Source organism: Xiphias gladius, chromosome 4 (assembly GCF_016859285.1).
Source record: "Xiphias gladius isolate SHS-SW01 ecotype Sanya breed wild chromosome 4, ASM1685928v1, whole genome shotgun sequence".
Classification (NCBI taxonomy): domain Eukaryota; kingdom Metazoa; phylum Chordata; class Actinopteri; order Istiophoriformes; family Xiphiidae; genus Xiphias; species Xiphias gladius.
Window position 1 is genome coordinate 21138110 of NC_053403.1, and position 20199 is coordinate 21158308.

Here is a 20199-nt window from a genome sequence, read left to right on the forward strand (position 1 = left end):
CTTCCACTCGTATGCTTTTAGGTATGGATGGGCTACATATGCTAGCACTTTCGCAGTACTATCTACCTAGATTTTGGACTAATGTTTTGGACAGTACTCTCAGAGAGTTACAGAAACATGGTGAATCAAGGACATGGAGCATTTAAGTAGTTCTGGAGGCTGGTGATGGACCAACACATTACTAACACATTCTATGTTGGATTTTCCTTTAATTTGTGACCAATTTGATCATCAAAGAAGCCCCCAGACTCTTTCACTAGAACCATTCTTTGTGGAATCAAAAAGAAAGCAGACTCACCCTGTCCATTGGAATAGTAGATCCACTTCTCTTTGACCTGAGTTGGAGGCGTAGATGGTTTCTTCTGAATCGCCTTCTCCATGATGCTGCTGGGGTCCTGCATTGGACCTTTCTTCAGCACCCGTGAGCTCCGCTTCACGCTACATACCACAATTACCACCAAAACCAGCAGGAGCATCAGCACAATCATCCAGGGCAGGTGTTCATTTATGTCAAATTGATTCTGAGTACTCGGCCTTGGGGAACCCCTGCGAGTGGGCCTGTAGTAGCCAGAGACCCCACCTCCACCTCCTCCGCTCCCCTGCTCAGCTACCTTGCTGATACCTGTCCCAACTCTGACTACTTCTGCACCCTCCAGACCCTCCATTGTCTGCCTGTTGGGCCCTGGCACAGTTTCAGAATTGGGTTCCCCCTGCTGTTGCTCACAATCCATTGGTTGCCTGCGAGCTAGGGGTGGTGGAGTCCTAGGAGGATCATGGATGGGTGGGGTGGGAGTCTCAGGCCAGCTACGGAGCAGCCCCTCTGCACCGTGGTCTTCACCACCCGGGCTTTTCCTCAGTTGAATGGCTGTTGACTGGCTGTAGGTGCCTGTGATAAGAGAGACAGAGGGAGACAAAGATAGAAAAAGCAAGAAGAATAGAGATAAGAGGGGAAAAAGAGACAAGATAGTACAGAAGTAAGAGATGAGACAACAGAGAGACAGAGAGAGAGGGAATTAAATTCACTCACTCAAGAGATTTGCTTAACTCACACAATGAAAACAGAAGGAAACATGGGAGGGAATCCTAACACTTTACTCCACCCAAGCAATTTTGAACACAAACAGAAAAAGGAACAGCCCCCCTCCCTCTGCTCTCACTTATCTGCTTCCTTTGCTGACTGCCTTCATCCTTGGGTGGGCAGTATTCTCCAAATCAGAGTCTGATTCAGCTTTCAATATTGTTAATTGTTAGACAACAATCTAATGGCCAATTTTCTATCAGCCCATTTTAACATAGATATATTAGCCCTTAAATGTGGTTATTAAAGAATATGAGAAAAATATGCAGTGAGCAGGAGATTTTAAATTCATTAAATTCATTCATTTATAATTACTCTGTTAGCAAAGTAATGCACACTGTTGTGGCCAAGGAGCGAGACCAAGATGACCATATCGACTGGCTGCTTGAAAAGAATTTATTCTTTTTTTTTTTTTCTTTTATAAGGACGCACTGATGGCTGCAAAGATCATTTTCAAAAATATTAAGGGACATGATTTTCATGTTTAGATCAACAAGAGGTCATTGAGAATAAGTGCATCCACACTCAGTCTCAAATTCCATCTAACATATTGTAAGTTCCACAAGGTTGCAGGTGCGTAGGACACAAAAATTTTAGGTGATCTTCGAGAAATAGGTCTTTAAGAAGTCTTCAATCTTATTATACAACCAGAGGACAGTAAAAGGAGAAGAGTTTTACTGACTCTAGTGAATGAGAAAGTTTATTAACCTGACTGAGTAGTTCAGGTGAGTGCTACTGTGTAGGTGAGTATTAGTATCATAGACTGAATGCGAACAGCAACATGGAGCACCTTGAAAGTAATGAAAAGCTGAGTGACATGCAGTTTCTGGGAAACTAAAGACCAGACATGCTGCTGCATTTTGGACCACTTGTCCAGGTTTTACTGTGCATGCATCAGCCCTGCAACACAAATGAGTGACAGAAGCAACATGCTCAGTAAAAGGTAGTTGGGATACTATCTATTTATACAATAGATACTATACTATACTACTATGCTATATTTCAAAATATAAACTAGTCAAAACATTACACTATGTAAAACTAACTATTACTTCTAAACAGTCAATTTTACTGGATATTAATTTAGTATCAATTCAATATCAACCAACACCATATGTAGATATCAATGTATTTGTGATAAGCTGAATTGTTGCTTGGGCTCTACTCCAACATAGAGTGTTCTCAGAGGTTGTTAAACTGCTATCAAATACAGTGATGTTCATCCCACAAATGCCCATGTTCCCCAAAGAAAACAGTAAACCGAAAATCACAAAAGCTGCATGACTCTGACAAGGATACCAGCATTATACTTGCTTCACACAGTCAATATAGTGTAAAATTATGGTAAAAAAAAGTGACAACTGATTTGGGTGACTAGAGTATGTTTACATCACTCAACAGGTTAATCATCTATGAAAACTTGGTGTATTCTCTTAACTGCAAAAACATTAATCTGCCTCTCCTCCTCCTGCCATGCTCTGTCCCAGCTGTACTCCAAATCTTAATCTCACAGCAAATGAGCTCTGAATTGCTCACCCCACATTCCCCTCATCAACTAAGCTAAGCAAGGGTAAATTTTATCAGACTTAGGCTTCAATTAAAGGAATAGTAATAAAAAAAAAAACTTAGAAAGGAGAAGGGATTGGTCAATTGGGATTATGGTTTACAGCTAAATAAATCTCTGTAATCTGCTGAAATGGGAAAAGAACACTTAAGACTGTATAATACAACAGGCCTGCAAAAAATCCTCATGAATTGAGGATTCATGTGTTCAGGTTTTTACTGAATGTGTTTGACAGAGGTGTTGATTTATTTTAATGGTTATTTTGGAGGCTGTAATTTGTTGTACTGTTGACCTGAACAGGTTATACTGAGAGGTTGACCCTAATATTTTGTCGATCCCATTTATATGAATTAAGGTTGACAAAATATAAGGAACACAGTTTTATCAAGGTGTACCTAATGATCTGACAAGTGAGTGTAGATTAATTAGATCAGTGTGTGCGAAAGTAGCTCTTTCCCTGAACTGGAGAATTGTATTTTACTGAAGAACTTGACTTAAAACTTAAAATGAGTATGACATGGTCTTATTTCATCCCTGGAGTAATATGCAGTTAAGAAAATCACTGTTTCTTTTTTTTTTTTTTTGCATCAGCAAGGAAAATATCTGAAACAATTTACAGGCTATAACAATAGTCTGTAAATCATTTCTGAAACTTTCCTTTTTCACTCATACAAGGCAGACTGTAACAACAGTTTGTAATGTTATTTTTAGCCATTTTCTCACTCATACATTGTTGAAGGAAACAGAAAATATACAACCGCTCAAAAATATTAGATGACACATGGTATAATGTTATATTACCATAACAGCAGCAGTGCATAACATACTTGTTCCTCCTATTATCAATCTTAATATAAGCTATCATGCTTGGGTGGAGAAAAAAAGTAATAAAACTTTGCTGTCGCTGCGTCTGGTCTTCAACAAAACTGCTCCGGGAGATTTTGCTTCAACTGACTGTGTGTAACAGTTGTATTGCTGTGATAAGCAATTTCCACTTTGCAGTGCTTGGATCTCTGTCTAAAATAGTCCCACACATTAGATGATCCTGTGCGAGGTTTTGTAGCTGTACCTTGTTTTCCGGGGAATCCATGATCTGACTGGGTACAGCCATCTTTGCGACGCGCTGTTGTCTTAAACTATGACGTTGGTTACGTGGATGAGTTGCCCCAGCCCTCATCGACTGTCATTTAATGTTTATCAAGAACCACTCATCCAAAGAAACTTCACAATCAACACTGCACTTCCTTGGGTCCTCAAAAATACACACGTGAAGTTTGAAGTCATTCAGATAAGCTAAAATGGTGAAAATGGTAACTATTATAGCTGCATATTAACTTTGTCATTGTGAATGTTAGCATGCCTTTGTACAGCCTCACAAAGCTGCTAGCATGGCCGTCTTGTTTTGCCGTCAGTCTTGTTTTCAGCCAAATCAGCCACTGCAGAACTTGGCTGGTATTAGATCAGCCATTGCACCACACATAGGCGGCGGTGCGTTTTGTTCTGTGACATGCATCATAAAATGCCTGCGACACACACTGGAAGCAGCACAAACACAGTGCTCAATGGGTAGTTAAAGTTCCACCTCTACCAACTTCAACTGGTGCTACAACAATTAAATACCTATTAAATTTTAATTTCTGCTGCATAACGAGTACTTTTACATTGGATACGTTTAGTACATTTTGCGGATAATTCCTTCTTAGTGAATTTTCCTAAAGTATTCGTAGCATTTACTCGTAATGAAGTATTGCTATTGCTACTGCTTAACAGGGTCATATCAGGAGAGGGCGCTGCCCAATCATAAACCCCTAAGGTGTAGCAGCCTATAGCCATTTGTTTACATACCTAATTGTCAACATTTTGAAACAGGTTTGCCAGGTCTCTGCACACAAGATGAAGTCTTAATATCAGGCTTTTCCCCCACAAATTTCAGCACCAATATGAATCCAAAAACATTATAGAGCCAAAAATGACTGTATGTTGAGCTTTGCTCACATCTATTACAAAATGAAATGTCCACAAAAATACATCTTTTAATGCTATGAAGACAGAGTCTGTAACATGATAGATTAATGATGTCTCATCGTGCTACTGAATGTAGTTCAGATTTTACCAAAATGTTATTAGACCCACTGAAGTTTTGTTTGTTGCTTACAGTTGTTTGTAGGATTCTTTCTACTGAGTTTATTCAATAGCTGTAGCTATTATACAGCAGCAGGATTGATATGAATGTCTCCAAACTGAGAGAAGTACTATGCGCATTTGAAAAACGTGGAACAACAGTGGTAACTTCATTAATTATTTATAATTATCAATTATCCTCGACACACTTACAGGATCGGTCAGGATCTAACGGCAAATTTCACTACTTCTACACTTCAGACGGGTAAGCTTCCACACAAAGACACAATTTATAGGGTAAAGTCAAATCAGTAGGCTATTTTTATTTGTAATTAAAAGTGGCCCATTTACTCTGAAAAGTCAAAAATACAGGTTACATAGAAAACAATGGATGCAGTTGTTTTTATAGGCATCATACACCACCCACTATATGTGTGTTTTCCCTTGATTTTAGCGGCTTTATGCTGTACTAGATTTCAGTGCATTGAAGTACAGATAATAGAAAACATAAATTCCTGTATGTTGGCACTGGGTTGAACTTAACTTAACTGTTAAGTGCATTCTGACTAGCCAATCACATTTCTCAGTAGTCTAACCAAATAAAAAATAAATAACTTCTGCTTGTTTCTGCGTTTTTATGATACACCACCATATTATGCATTCAATCTTGGTAAAAATTATCCCAGTATAAAATAATTTCATGGTAATTATTAAAAGGAAATGAATATTCATATTGTTTTAAATCATACTTAGTATAGATTTCAAAAAACATTATGTAGTGAGGGACATGTAGATATATGTATTGACAGATGGATTTTGATTTTTAAAACATTTTTATCTGCACTTCTGTCAAAATCAAAATATAGTGTAGTTTGGAGCAGATATTTTCTATCTCACAAGCACTAGTTTCTCCACCTTCTGCCATGATAAATGTGTAATTACTTACATGGTGTTTTCCAGGTACTGGTATCTCTTTTTCCTGTACCCATATTTTGATATATATTTAAATATTCACATCAAACTTTCTGCTGGATATCTGTGGTTGCTAGGAGATTTGTGTTGTAATATCAAAGGCTCTTTATATGTAGTTAATTACCTTAAGTGAAATATAGTGAATGTAGTATGGTCTTTATCACTCACTCATTCTCCACTCAATATCAGTCACTCCTTTTCCTTCCAGAACAAGCCCCCCCCCCCAACATGCCCATTTGCCCACCCCCACTTTCCCTTTTACAGCACAGATGGAGTTAAATTCACTGGCTGAGAAGCCATTGATCCAATGCCAGCACAAACAGCAATGACAGTCTTATAGGTGTCGGTGAGGTGAGGAGTAATACACAGGCTAAGGATGGTTGATTCTGAGAAGTGACCGGCAGACAAGACAAGGGAGGGGGGAGGATAGAGAACAGGAAGACAAAAGGGAAAGGGAGGTATTTGTCACATTCTCTGATCTAAACTGAGGAAAGGAGGAAGGGAGTAGGGGAAAAGGAGGGACACAGAGGAAGACATAAATACCCATAAATCCTCCTTATCACAAATGCAGTAGTAGCATTCCTGAGATAGGGAGCTGCCACCACTTTGTTTCCATGCCCACTGATGTCCTTCCCTTTGCAAATTCCCAGAGGAAAATCATGTTTGTCATTGATGCAATGATGCTGCAACAGCAACTTGAGCAATTAATATGCAAAGAGATGTAAGGACATCTACTCCATACTCAAATATCTGAACATGATATAAAAGAATAAATAAAGTGGCTTCAGAAAGTATTCAGACCCTTCACTTTTTGCACACTTTATTGTGTTGTAGATTTAATTTTAAATGAATAAAACAGCCATATTTGCTGATCAATCTACACTCAATAACCCATAATGAAAAATAAGTGTTCAGACCCTTAACTCAGTATTTTGTAGAAGCCCCTCTGGCAGCATTTCAGTTTTTTATGGTTTAATACATTTTTTAATAAAGTTGCAAAAACTTCCAAAAACATGTTTTCACTTCGTAACTATTGCTTATTGAGTCAAAAATGTTAATTTTATTCATTTACAATTAAATCCACAACACAGTGTGGAAAAAGTGAAGGGGTCTGAATACTTTATGAATGACTGTATGTCAAAAAATCTTAAGCTCTCATTACAAAGCAACAGTTCCATATGGTAGTGAATGTAACAAAAAAATTAGCTTTAGCAAATTTTAATGTATAGATAGTTTTATTCACTCATTTTAAAGGGCATAAATTTGAAGGATGGGGGTAAATTAATATGTCATATCAAATTAGCATGTTTCTTTAGTTAGCCTAGTTTAAACTATAGACTGGGGGCAGAGAGAACTCTAGAGCTCACTAAATTAACACATTTTAATATTTTTGTTCAATCCATACACAAACAGAAATGTAAACTGTTTTGGACTGCTTCGTCCAGAGATATTCAAAGCAAAAGACTCCCTCTAAAATTACAAATTGTCATTTTAACATTTCGTTTTGTTTACAGATAATACAAACAAGATGTAATGCATTAATTAGTGAGCTTTATAGGTGCTGGTAGGTTCACTTGTGAGCTACAAAGAGAGCCAGGCTAGCTGTTTCCCTCTGCACCCACTCTTTAACCTAGGCTAGGCTTCATACTTAACGTACAGACATGAGAGTGGCATCTTCTCATATACACTCGCAAAGAAAGTAAATAAGCCTGTTTCGAAAAATGTTGAACTATGGGGTTGCCACTGAAATCAATGAGGAAAGTACATTTATACTTAGGCTAATGCTTGTTAGCTTAATTCATCAGGGGCTAGCCCATTTCAACAAGGCATCAGGAATAATGAGGCCACAATCTGAAATTTGAATGTAATTAATATACTTAGAAAAAATGTAATTTAATGTAAAATGCCATTAACTACATGGGAAATAGCAAAGAAAAAATAGGGTCCCTGCTCTCACCTTTATGTGCAGGTCCAGTCAGTGACAATAGTGGAGAAGATAAGGAAGTTAAGGGTTCCTGTACAAGCACAGACTGTGCAGGCCCCAGCGGTGTGGTTGTAGAGACAGATGAGAATGAAGAGGAGGACAGGGATGTAGGAGGTGGTCCACAGACATTATCTATCTCTCTAGTCCCTGATGTGAGCAGCACCAGCCCCTGAGCTTGGCAGTCTCTGTGGATTCGGCACTTCACTGCAGTGGACTCCACATCTGAAAAAGTCCCCTTGGTGCACGGTTTACAGAGCACATCCTCTGTTTTACTTCCCCGCTTTTTCACCCTTGTCCCAGGAGGGCACAGTGAGTGGGGCTTGCACTCTGTGCCGCTATCCACTGACAAGAAGCTGTTGGGTGGACAAGTGCAGATGCGGTCCTGGGTGGCCGTGCAGGGTGCTTTCTCAATAAAGCCTGCAGGACATGTAGCCCGACAGCGATGGCACTGCTGGACCCCGTTCTCGCCCCGTGTGAAGGTGCCTTCAGGACAAGGACTGCACTCCCTCACAGCTGTGAGGGAGCAGTGGATGGACACATGGGTGCCTGCTGGGCACTTGTCACAGAACAACTGGGTGCCCGAGTCAGGGTCAGTGTGCTGATAGTGGCGAGGAGAGAGGACGAGCTGGTCAGCTGGGCTGGTTGTGGTCAAAACCCGGGCTGAGATGTCAACCACCATTGTATATAAGAGCTGAGTGGAGAAGAGAGTGTAAAAGTTAGGAGAAATACCAAAATGTCAATAGTTTTTAAAGATATACTAGGTAGGATTTTTAAGCAACAAGACTCAAGCCTGACTAGCTGCCACATGAAGTGTTGGTTGAAGCAAAACACATAGTGAGTATTTGATTTCTTAAAGCAGGGGTCAACAACTAGGTTCAGCAGTGAGGCAGTTTTTTCAGCATTGTTCACTGGGGGGCAAACTTTGTTTTACAAGCACTGTTGAGACACAAACCTATGTGTCTTGCAGTTTGTTTTTGTTTTTTTGTTTGTTTTTTTGGTAGACCGTTTTTTATATTTTATTTATTTTAAGGCTAAAACAGATTCATAAAACTGGTTGTTTTAGGACTATTTTTCATTTTTCCCTATTAGTCCGTCTAGACTAACTAACATTTGGCAAAAAAATCACTCATACACACTAATCTATGTGATGAGTTGTGATGAGACCTAATTGGTTGGTAATGCACACTCAATAAATGACCTTCATTTTTTGTTGAAATACTGTTGTTATTGTATTAGAAAACATCAACATTTTTTTTCTGTTGGACTGTTTCCTATTTGTTTTTGAGACGCAAATGATTTATTATTATTTGATGTTACACGGTCATATTTATTGCGATATACATGAGCTTTGTAATTATTCTGAAGCAGATGTGGATGTTTTGAGACAAATAATAAAAGGGAAAACTAAAGCTTACGTCGAGGGACCGAGTTTGCATGTTTTTATTTACCTGCCATTGTCTTGAGAACCTTCATTCAAGGATGAAGAACAGGTCACAAAATTACAAATTTCCTAAAGGTTCTTCAGAACAGCTCTACCTTTACGGCCCATGAATGCTTAGTACATGTGTTGATAGGCCTTAAGGCCAAAAAACAGGCCAAGTCAAAAAGGTTTATCCTCTGAGGAACATGAGGATGCAGATGTCTGTGAAGATTCTCGGTCATCCAGGTCATTGTATTTCTAAGTGCTATACAAAGCCAACTGGACTTGCTCGAGGTTCTTGAAAACATTTGACCTCTCATCCGAAAGGCTTCTTCATTTCTAACTGACAGGTGGAGAGTCCCAGGCATTTAACCTCTTGTGGGGTCATTAACACCTTGAGAGTCATTGAGGTCACATGTGAGTCGTTGAGTCACCCCGGCCATCATGTGAGTTGTTAGGGTCACAGGTCATGATGTGAATGGGTTGTTAAACTGCCTGGGGAGGGAGGAAGACACCTGTTAATGACTCCACAAGAATATAAATGCCTGGGACTCCCCATCAGGCCTGGGACTCCCCATCAGGCAGTTAGAACTGTGAAAGCCTTTCAGATGAGACTTGAAATGTCTTCAAGATCTCAAGAAAGTCCAATTGCCTTTGTATAGCACTTAGAAATTAGTATCCAGAACAAATATGAAGACAAACTGGCTGTCAGTTATCTTGTACAAGATGTTAAGCACACAAATGTAGAGATGGGAATTTTAGCCAAAGGGTAGTGCTACAGAAACAGTCAAGAGGAGACCAGAATCAGTAGGTATTCTCGGAATGGATAATGCAGATAATAGCAGTAGTTGTTAAGATACTGTATCTTGTTCTTGATCAAAAGGGGCTTGACAGATGGATGGATGGAAGCATTAACATATAGACTAACAGAAAGATGGACAGTTGGCTGGACAGATCAAAAGACAGAAAGACCAAAAGCACCTGATCACAACACTCTGTTTGCCTAAATTCGTTTTTGATGTTGGGCATGAAATCATCAAATCCAAAGCTGTTTCCTGACCAGCAGTGAGCAAACTTTACACAACCAGGCAAATGTGGAGTTGCCAAAGTCACAGGCAGACATGAGTGTGCTGTGTATGTGGTTACATGGATTCTGGAAAGTCCAATTTTCAACACACCACACGCTGACATTTAGGCTCCCAATGTACATTATGAAGCTGCTTTGATGAGATTTGTGGTAAAATTCCTCAGAAACCCAGTTATTCCAACGTCATTTCATTTACTCACTCCCCTGACTCACCCTGTCCCTCTTTAGTTAAGTGTCCATCGGTATGTATTCACTTTAGAACCACATCTAAGAATTTGACACAGACAAATGATGTCGGCTGTTTTTTTTTTTTTCAGGCTCCCCTCTGCTGGGAAGCAAACAGCTCACCGGGTTTAGGGGAATAAGCCACACATGTCTAAATTCAAACACACACACACACACACACACACACACACACACACACACACACACACACACACACACACACACGCACACACACAAACACACACAAACACACACAAACACAGACAGACATCCGCAGAAATACACACACACACACACACACACAAAATGTGAGTCATGTCAGAGATATAATATCAGGCAGTTGACTGGTGTAGGACAGTCTCCAATAATGCTAGAGGGCTGACAACAAATCACGTTTGGTGTGTTCTGATGTAATTTAATTATTTGGAATTTACTGGTTTGAATGAAATCCACTGCAAACAAATATTGTGATCAGTGAGGTCTTTTTAAACATGAGGATAGTGTGATACAAAAATACATTTCTCACAAATTTTCTATTAGACAGTCAAAGGAAGACAAACCCATTTCATGATTAGTGCTAATAGGGATAAAGCTGTCCATTCTTCCACCACTCCATAAACGTCAGAGCATGTTCTCAATATGTTCATAACTCTGTTGCATCAGTAATATCAAAGCATTCATTCACATCAATGTTCAAAGTGAAAACGTTGGTAGGAAGCGCATGCAGCAGTAACATTCTGCTTGTTATAGGACAATGGATGGTCCCCCTATAGCTCTTTCTGCTTGTTTGTAGAATTTTATACCCTCAACATTACCACAATTGAGGTCTATTGCTCACTGTTTAATGTGAGGCTCTGGAAGGGAAGGTATGCTAGTATTAAACAGGAACTTTCCGAAAGGTCATTGTGGGCTTTTTATGCCCATGGTTCTGATTTTGTTTGGTCTGGAGAAGCAGGCTCATTAAAAACATGGTAGTTGCGAAGAGTAAAGAAAAATCAGCTTCATAACACATTTTTTGGGTAAACAAAACAATCCCTCTGTGGATCATTTTCAAGCCTGAAAAATGAATCTAGATGTGTATCCATTAGTGTATGCACAAAGCATGTACTGTTAACATGTCAGGGTTTCGTGCAGTGTATTATAGCAGATGCAAGCCATCTCACCTAAAATACAGAACAACCACGCTAACACAAGAAGATACTGTAAGACTTTCATGAAATACAACATTAATCTTCAGGGGGAATGATGCTAAATCACGCAACATACACCAGAACAGTAATTATCAAAAACACAAAACATACATTTTATTCAACTCCCTTCATTATTCCGTATGGTAGATTAACCAGAGTAACATACTGAGTGCTAAGGCCAAAAAATTTGGCAGGTATTGAACAGGAACAAAAAGTAAAGTCTAGTGAGAAACAATGCTAAAGTTAACGAACAAGGCCAACTAGCTTTCACTTTCTGAATAGAATAAAAATAACAAAATTGGTCCTCCCAAATGTTTAATGTTGTACAGACAGATTAAATGCCAATGGTTAATAGCAATGGTTGATGCAATAAAAAAAATCAGTTCGACTTTGAAAGAATAACTTAACACTCAATACACTTTCTTTGAGTGAGTTAAATATGTGTACAATCAACTTACTTTACAATCAGTTGATGCAAGATCCAGGTTCTTTGCCTTTTTTCAGAAGATAAGAATAATACAGCATTAAAGATGAAACAATATCTGCGAATAACCTGTGATGGTACCTTATAACATTTTAAGTCTTTTATATACATGTGCATATATGTAAACTTCAGTAAGATCTAACTCCATGAACACTTTGCTATCACTCTCACTAGCTAGTTAGCCATATATCTTAACAAACGGCTCAAGAGACAGTCAAGGGTAGGTGATTGGCCAGTAGCCTTACCTATAAATCTCACATTACAGTATGTTATCAAAAAAAGTAATGAGAGAAAATACGCCTTCATGGTAGCTTCTAGTCAGCTAGCCAAGCTGCTGCTGCCCCCTTCAACAGCGCTTGGTTTGATCTTCTGTTTAGTTTAACAGCAGTTGGCATCCATAAATGCTGTATTACCATCTACTGGGAAAAGCTTGGTCCTCAGGCTTTTGTGAATTTTGTGTGACACAAAAAAGCACAGTAAAACAGTCTCAAAAGGATCCACACAAATAGGTTGAAATTCACAGATACATTTCCATTGAAAAATGCTAAATAGATGTACAAATGATGCTATACAAGTTTTAAATTAGAGGCACAGATATGGATACAGATTTACAGGTTCAAATCACTCTACATTTATTTGTGCATTGTATTTTACGAGTTACGTAACTTGATTTACTGATACAAATTACTCTGCATTTATTTGTGGATTGTGTTATGAGATTTGAGTACATAACTTGACATTTGGTTGTGAATAGTACTGAGACTGTTTTAACATCATAATCTTCCTCTCGGCTACAAAGCTCATCCGGGAGGAGACTGACCTCAGATGACCTGGGTTTGTATGCAGCTATGGTTTTAAGCCAATGAAGATTATTACTGCAATGGCTGCTATTCAAGATCTCAGGAAGGGAATGCACTAAGCTAATGGCAGCAAAATAGAAGCTCAAAACTGGTTAGTGTGCATGTCTTTCAGTAGTTGCGTCTTGAGAATATCTGTAAGCAACCCTCCCTCCCAACCAAATACAAACCCCCAGTCTTATGTCACTGCATTTCCTGTTTGCCATTAGGGAAATAAAATGCCTTCGAAGACACAAAAAACAGAAGAAAAAACAAAGTGCAGCACTGGCACTGTGTCAGTACATTCCTGCTTTCGCACACAAACATACACAAATGCACACACACACACTGAAGACAAGAAACTGTCTGGAGCTTCTAATAAGCCACCTCCTCAGATCAGCAATGCATGAATCAATTTCAGTCTTAGTGCTGCCAACTTTCCTCTTATGCTAACTTTGTCTCTATATCTTGCCACACTGCCCATAAACTACATCTTCTGCTTGGTGCAAAGCCTACCTAGCCAATCAGACAAGTTGATGGGACAAGAACGGGGCTATCATTATCCCTGTTCACTTCCAATCTGGCATGTTCAGCTCCCTTAGCACTGCAGTCCTTGTCACTGCTAACTCTACTGTTGCCTTGGGAAGTTGTACACAGTCATGCTATCACCAGCTGCTTTTGTTCACCTGTCAGTGATGTGCTTTACTGTAAGACGGGTAGTTCATACTGCCGCCAAGTTATACCAGCCACTGTGCAGGCACTGGAATTAACAACAAGGAAACATTGGTGCAACGACAAGAATGAGAACTTTCACTAGTTTCCCCTCCAGCAGACACAACCAGGAGTGTCGTGTTGGATCACATGACCAAAACTTTGCTTTGCACCTGCTTCACCTAGTCACTTGTACAGTTAAAGGAGCAGCCCACCAATTTTACAAATGAAGATCAGTTTACTGGTCATAGTTAGTTCCGGTTCAGCCGGTTCAATTGTTTGTATGATGTCTTCTGTGTCTCTGGAAGTTCTTTGTTCTTCTTTTTTCTTCTAGAAAATAACCCTGATGATGTCATAATGATGTCATTTGGGTTATCTTGGGCTTGGAGATAACAAATTTATAGAGGCAAAAAGCCTGTGCTACAAACTAGGGGTGCAGAGTTTGAAACACATGGACATTTACTGGGTAGAGACACTACAATGAAGACACATTATTAAATAAATTAATAATCATTAAATAGGAAAGGTAGCATCCAGAGATTACGGAGCATAAAAGCACAGCATAAAAGGCAGCATTTGTCAGCCTCTGCTGCTGTGATGTTGACCATTCTTCGAAATGGGTCAAATTTGACCCACTGTGCATTATTTGCTGCTGTCGGTCAGAATGCAGCCTTTTGAATGGACCAAATAACAATTTGTTATTAAACAACTTACTAAAGGCCTTACTAAACAGACCCTATGTTGTCAATGGTACCACCCAATGCCACAATCTCATTTAAAACCTGTAATTTTTTAAAAAATTAGTAAGGATCATCTCATGAATATCTAGTGCTACCCAATCTAGAGAATTTCATTTTGCTGTTCGCTGAGGTTTAAACTGTTGGTGGAAACTGTAGAGGACATCACAGGGGCTTTTCAGCTGATGTCTCTGTGACTCAGTGACAGAGTAAATGACAGAACAGAAGGTGAAGGAAGAGATCTGAGGGTGGAGTCGTAAGTCAGACAGCTATGGTTTACATCATATAGGCAACAGAGTGGCACCACTGCAGAGCAGGTTCCTGTCGTTGAGCATGCCCAACCACAACATACACACAAGTCATTCAATGAAACAAAAACCTCAACCCCCACCACCCTTGTGACTCTGACCAGAACAACCTCTAATTCTATCTCCAGCAGCAGCTAGCAGGACGGTTCAGAGACAAACCCAAGACAAACTTTGCTTGTAGGCATTGGAGCAGAAGTACAACTAATAGGTCAAATCTTTTTTTTTTAGGTCACAGACGGCTAAACCTGAACCTCTTTTAACTTCCTTGTTTTTGTCTGTGAGCATAAACTGCCAGTCATCTGCAAATTTTTAGTATGTGATTGGTGCCATGGCTGCAAACATAACTCATCAGGTGGGTTTGTTTTGACTGATGTGGAACTACAGGTCCGTGCATGTGTGTGTTTGTGAGCGAAGATAGTGTATTAACGTAGCAGCAATGAGGGAGTGTTTATACAGGAATGTTTACTCTTTATCGTAAATATTTTATGCACCAGTATAACTGTCTATTCCTTCTCTTTGTGTTGTGTGCCCACAGCCTAGAGCAATTTTAAACATCACTGCATTATTGATGCCATGTCTTGGTAGAATTAAAGTACTCAGCCAATGTCTCATGACTGTGGGGTTGTTGTAGAGTTTACAATAACATCTGTGACATCACCCATAAATTTCTGGGGGGAAGTTATGAATCCTGGATTTACTTTAACCCTTACCACCATATTTTTCAAGTGCTGGAACCACAACATTCACATTTGGCAAATTTTGAGTGGAGCCTGCGTAGAGTTGAGGTGGGATGTACAAACAGCAACCACCACGACTGAACGTGGCAGACTGAGATGCCTGTCAATCTAGCTAACATGACTGTTACTATTACTTATTAAATCACATAAATTGTAAAATCATAGACATTAGTACACATAAGTAGAAATATGCTTTCAAAAGTCCAAATTTAGTGGAAAAATGTAATGGCTTTGTATTTAGCAAGAGAAGTTGGATGGTTTTCTCACTGATTTCAAGTGCTGTTTTTTTTTAAACTAGCATCTAGTGGCCATTTTAGGAACTGCAGATTAAAGAGGCACTTCCCTAATTTTTCATAACCAGTTCAATTTCTTTTGTCTTTCAGACTACTCCTCTGCCTGTTAAATTATTTGTATGATGTTTTTTGTGGCTCTGGAGGAGCTTTGTCATGTCTGGGAAAATAACGCTGATGATGTTATAGTGAGGCCATCAGGGATATCTGAGCAACATGTTTACAATATATAATTTAATAAAGGAAAGCATGACAACCTGGGAGTGTGAAGTTTGAAAAATCTGGGTGTTTACCAGACAGGTAGAGGGATATGCTATCAAGTTGCATTATGGGAAATATCTCAGCCCCTCATGCTTTGATTTTGAACATCCTTTTTTTGATCTGTCTTTTCCAGTCCCCAAACTTTATGTAAATTTAATACTAAATAGCCAGAGTATGCCTTTAAGGTAGTTTTTTATGCTTTTACATCCAGCCAGGATGGTTACTGCTTGGGTAATGTTTGTGTTGTTGTGTTTCTGCAAAATAAAACCACATTTCCCATAAAAACCCTAACTCTTACAAAGCTAGTGCTGCTTATTCACATAAAGTTTTCTCTTTAACTTTTTAAAAGAGGTTACCGGAAGTGGTTTATTGGTAAATGCTCTTGTGCATGCTGCTGTCAAACTGCTGAATCATATATTTTTTTATTTTAAAGTTTATATACATATCTCAAAATTAATATAGTAATTGATTTTATAGCACTATATTCAGCACTTTTAACCAATGTCTAAAATTTTGGCCTGGAGCATAAACTCCTTAAGCCCCATGACTACCACACAAAGGGCAAATGAACCCACCAACCTGATACTTGATATGGGTAATGGGCAGAAGCAACTTTGAGTGTTTTTACATTTCTTAACATCTTAAAATAAGCAGTTCAGGTGCACATGGTAAGACTGCATGCCACCACATACAGCTTGTCAACGTCAGGGAAGATCTGTTTGGCTGCCAGGTTTATGATTTAAAGGCATCGCAGCACTGCTCCACAAAGTAATCACAGTCACATCATGTGACAAGACTCCTGCTCTGTGGCTCAGCAACAAACTGAACCACAGAGCAGGACGTCAACTGAGGTCTAACGGGAGTTTCAGATGGCTCAATATTGTAATTCTTTTAGAAATGTTGCAGGTTTTAAGGAATGACTTAATTAACTACATGTGGTGAGTTATTACAGAAAAAAATCAGGTTACTGTTTCAGATGGTGTGTGCATGAGTGTGTGGGTGCACTTGTTTTACTTTTGAGGCTTTGGGACTGAGGACATTTTTGGAAAATGAGGACATTTTGGCCAGTCCTCACAACTTTAAAGGGCTGTTTGAGGGTTTAAACTTGGTTTTAGGGTTAAGGTTAGTATTAGGTTTGGATTAATGTAGGGGTAAGGGTTAGGGTTAGGCATTTACTTGTGATGGTTGAAGTCAGGGTAGGGGGCTAGGGAAGGCATAATGTCAATGAGTGTCCTGACAAAGATGGAAGTACAAGTGAGTGAGTGAGTGAGTGAGTGAGTGAGTGAGTGAGTGAGTGAGTGAGTGAGTGAGTGAGTGAGTGTGTGTGTGTGTGTGTGTGTGTGTGTGTGTGTGTGTTGGAACATGCGTGTTACATAATGAGGCGTGTGCATTTTGGTGTGGGTGGGATGTTTGTTTTTGTGTGTGTAGCAGAAGACATTAAGCTGTAATTACTATCCAATTAAAGTAGGACCCACCACGAACATACACACACATGCAATGACATGCACACACTGGCAGACAAACACTTCCAAAAATGCACACCTGCAATCCTACATTCATTTATTCACTTCCCCAAACACACACATACACACACGTTCACCCACATGCCAGGCCTACAGCAGCACCTGTTGCTGTGTGTCCTTGTGTCTTCCCGCACTGCAGTCGCAGCTCATTTCAGCTCACAGAAAGAGACTGTTTGGGTTCACTCGCCCTGAATTTATCACTGACAATAGCCAGCAATGATTATTTGTGTAGATGCTTGAGCTTACTGCTACTGACTGAAGCAGAGCACCAGAAAGGACTGAGCTCATCCTTTGTGACAATAAAACATGCAAACATTGGTTTCTGTAGGCTTGGGTTCATGGTTAGGAAAGATGCCCTTTACTGTATATTTGTAAAGTGATAGTTGTATTTCACATGTCAGGATGTTTTGTGTTATTTGAAATGTATTAAGCACATAGAGAAATAGAGTAGTTAGTAGTAAGTGGTTTTTGGAGCTTTGCCACAAGACAGCTGAGAACCAAGCAGGATAACTAAAGATGGAAGTTAATTCTTCTAACATTAGTGCAAGCTTACAAGTACATGCTTAAATTTAAAGTAGTCTTCACTACTTCACTCACACTAGTATGCCTTTTTTCATAGCATATATTTTGACTTGTCATATTGGGAAAAGCACAGGTGTGACTAATAACCTTAACAATGGCTCCATTATAAATGGAATTCACCCATCATTCATTTTATTATTTACGCCTGTGCTTTTCCTACAGTTAAATTAATCCCCTCATAAATAAGCTTTCTGCACCCCTATCCTGAGAAAAAGCCTTGTTAAAAAAGCAACATTTTGAAGATGAATTTGCATTAATTTCTTCACTCAAAAAGATAATGAATAAAAACAGAAACTTTGAAGATGTCCATTTTTTTTTCCATAATTCTGTTTAATTATTCTGTGTTAAACCCAACTCAAACCTCTGATTCCATAAAAATAGTCTACAGTCTACAGTGAATCAGATTTTTCTACATAATACTGACAAATCTCATTTGACATAACAGACAGACTTCACTGTCTGTTTACAAAAGTCAAAATCACCTCAGCTCAACTGCAGCCTTCCTGCTTTGTGAAGAGACAAAGGGAAAGGCTTTGTGCGTGAGCCTCATCTGATGCGATGAGGATGGTGAAACCTTGAGCTCCAGCAAATACTGACACAACTATAATCAACATATCAATGTCATAACAAAAGGGCACCAGTCTGATATCATGATTACTGGCATGAAAACTTCCATCCATCCATCTATCCTTGACACTTAAGGTATGACAATAATAATAAAATGTTCCTTTTCCATTAAAAAAGGGCACATTTTTGAAGACTACTTCATTTTTAATTTTGCTAAATAAACCAATGTATTTTTATTGTATTTTATTAAATTATTTCATTTCTCTTTTTTTACTTGTAAAATCAAACCATGTCTTTGTTGCGAGTCTATAGATAAAACTCCATTTACTGACATTTCCAGTTGTTTGGCCGACAAAGTGTAACGTGGTAAACAATAGACTGCTGAGTCCCATTTCTTTTTCCATCCTTCCACTGGAGAATCTTTTGTGTTGTTCACCCACAATGGAATGAATTACACACTGATGATATGTTAAATCTTAAGGAAAAAATGACTTTATTTAACAGTCAAACTTGGAAACATTTTAGATAGTTGATTTGAAGTTCAGTCTGGGACGAAAAAACAGGCACTGGCCCTTTAAAGGGAAAACCTGCTGGAGGAATCCTTACCAAAAAAAAGAAAATAAGCACGGAGGTTTATGAAATGTAGCCTAATGTACTCACCACTGTGGACACACACATGGCGGGCATCGTCTTTTAGAAAACGCAGATGATGAGGATCAAGCAGACGTCCTTGCCAAAGTTGTCTGCTAAAAAAGACCTCTCATCTCTAAATGTTTCTCATCGTCATCATTCTCCTCCTCATCTTACCGGAGGAGATAAGCTGAGCCAGGCTCTGATGCAGCGTCAGTCTCAACTGCAGTGTTTTATAGTCTGTGTCTCCAGGTGGACCGATTTCAGATAGTACGGGATGAGAGCTTGGTTCAGAAAGGAAGCTTTGGTAATTCCCATAGCTATAATGGACGAGGGCCACACTTGGATCGACACCTCGCCCCATCCAGGATCGTGTGCATTGCGGGTCTCTGTCTGTTCTACAGGGCACCACAGACACCGCCGCGGTGACGTAAAAAAAGAGAGACGGGAGTTAGCGACGCGTCTCACCCAATCGCAGCCTGGAAGAACAATGCACGTGTGTAGAACCCGGTCTGTAAGTTTTGGGGGACCCAGGTTGAGACCCATGAATGGCATGGAAGTGATGTGTAATTTTCTATAGCAGGCTTCTGAATCATGTCATCATTTCAAAATAATGTTTATTAGTATATCTTGCTAATAACACAATGTACATAGAGGTAATGAACAAGAATTTGTTTTTGTCTCCAAGCATGCCTTATTTCATGCCTTTTGTTTCATTTTAACTTGTGTAAATAAAAATCAGACTGTATTTACAATGCTTTCAGAAAGTATTCAGACCCCTTAAATCTTTCACATTTTATGTTACTGCCTTATGGTAATATTGTTTAAATTCATTTTTTCCCTCATCAATCAAGTTTGTGTTTTCCATGTCATCATCCTGTTTATATTTGAG

General features: G+C 39.1%; 1 protein-coding gene across 2 annotated transcripts in view; it reads right to left on the bottom strand.

Annotated features, from left to right (window-relative positions):
* tnfrsf21 (tumor necrosis factor receptor superfamily, member 21) overlaps positions 1-19715 on the bottom strand; it is a 60517-nt gene extending 40802 nt beyond the window's left edge. For both annotated transcript variants that reach the window (XM_040125295.1, XM_040125296.1), the window contains exons 1-3: positions 19338-19715; positions 7693-8410; positions 299-886 (exon numbers count right to left, since the gene is read on the bottom strand). In XM_040125295.1, the coding sequence (XP_039981229.1) occupies positions 299-886; positions 7693-8410; positions 19338-19364 (1333 nt within the window). In that variant the 5' untranslated portion in view covers positions 19365-19715. The remainder of the gene's footprint in view (positions 1-298; positions 887-7692; positions 8411-19337) is intronic.
* Between the last annotated feature and the right edge of the window lie 484 nt (positions 19716-20199).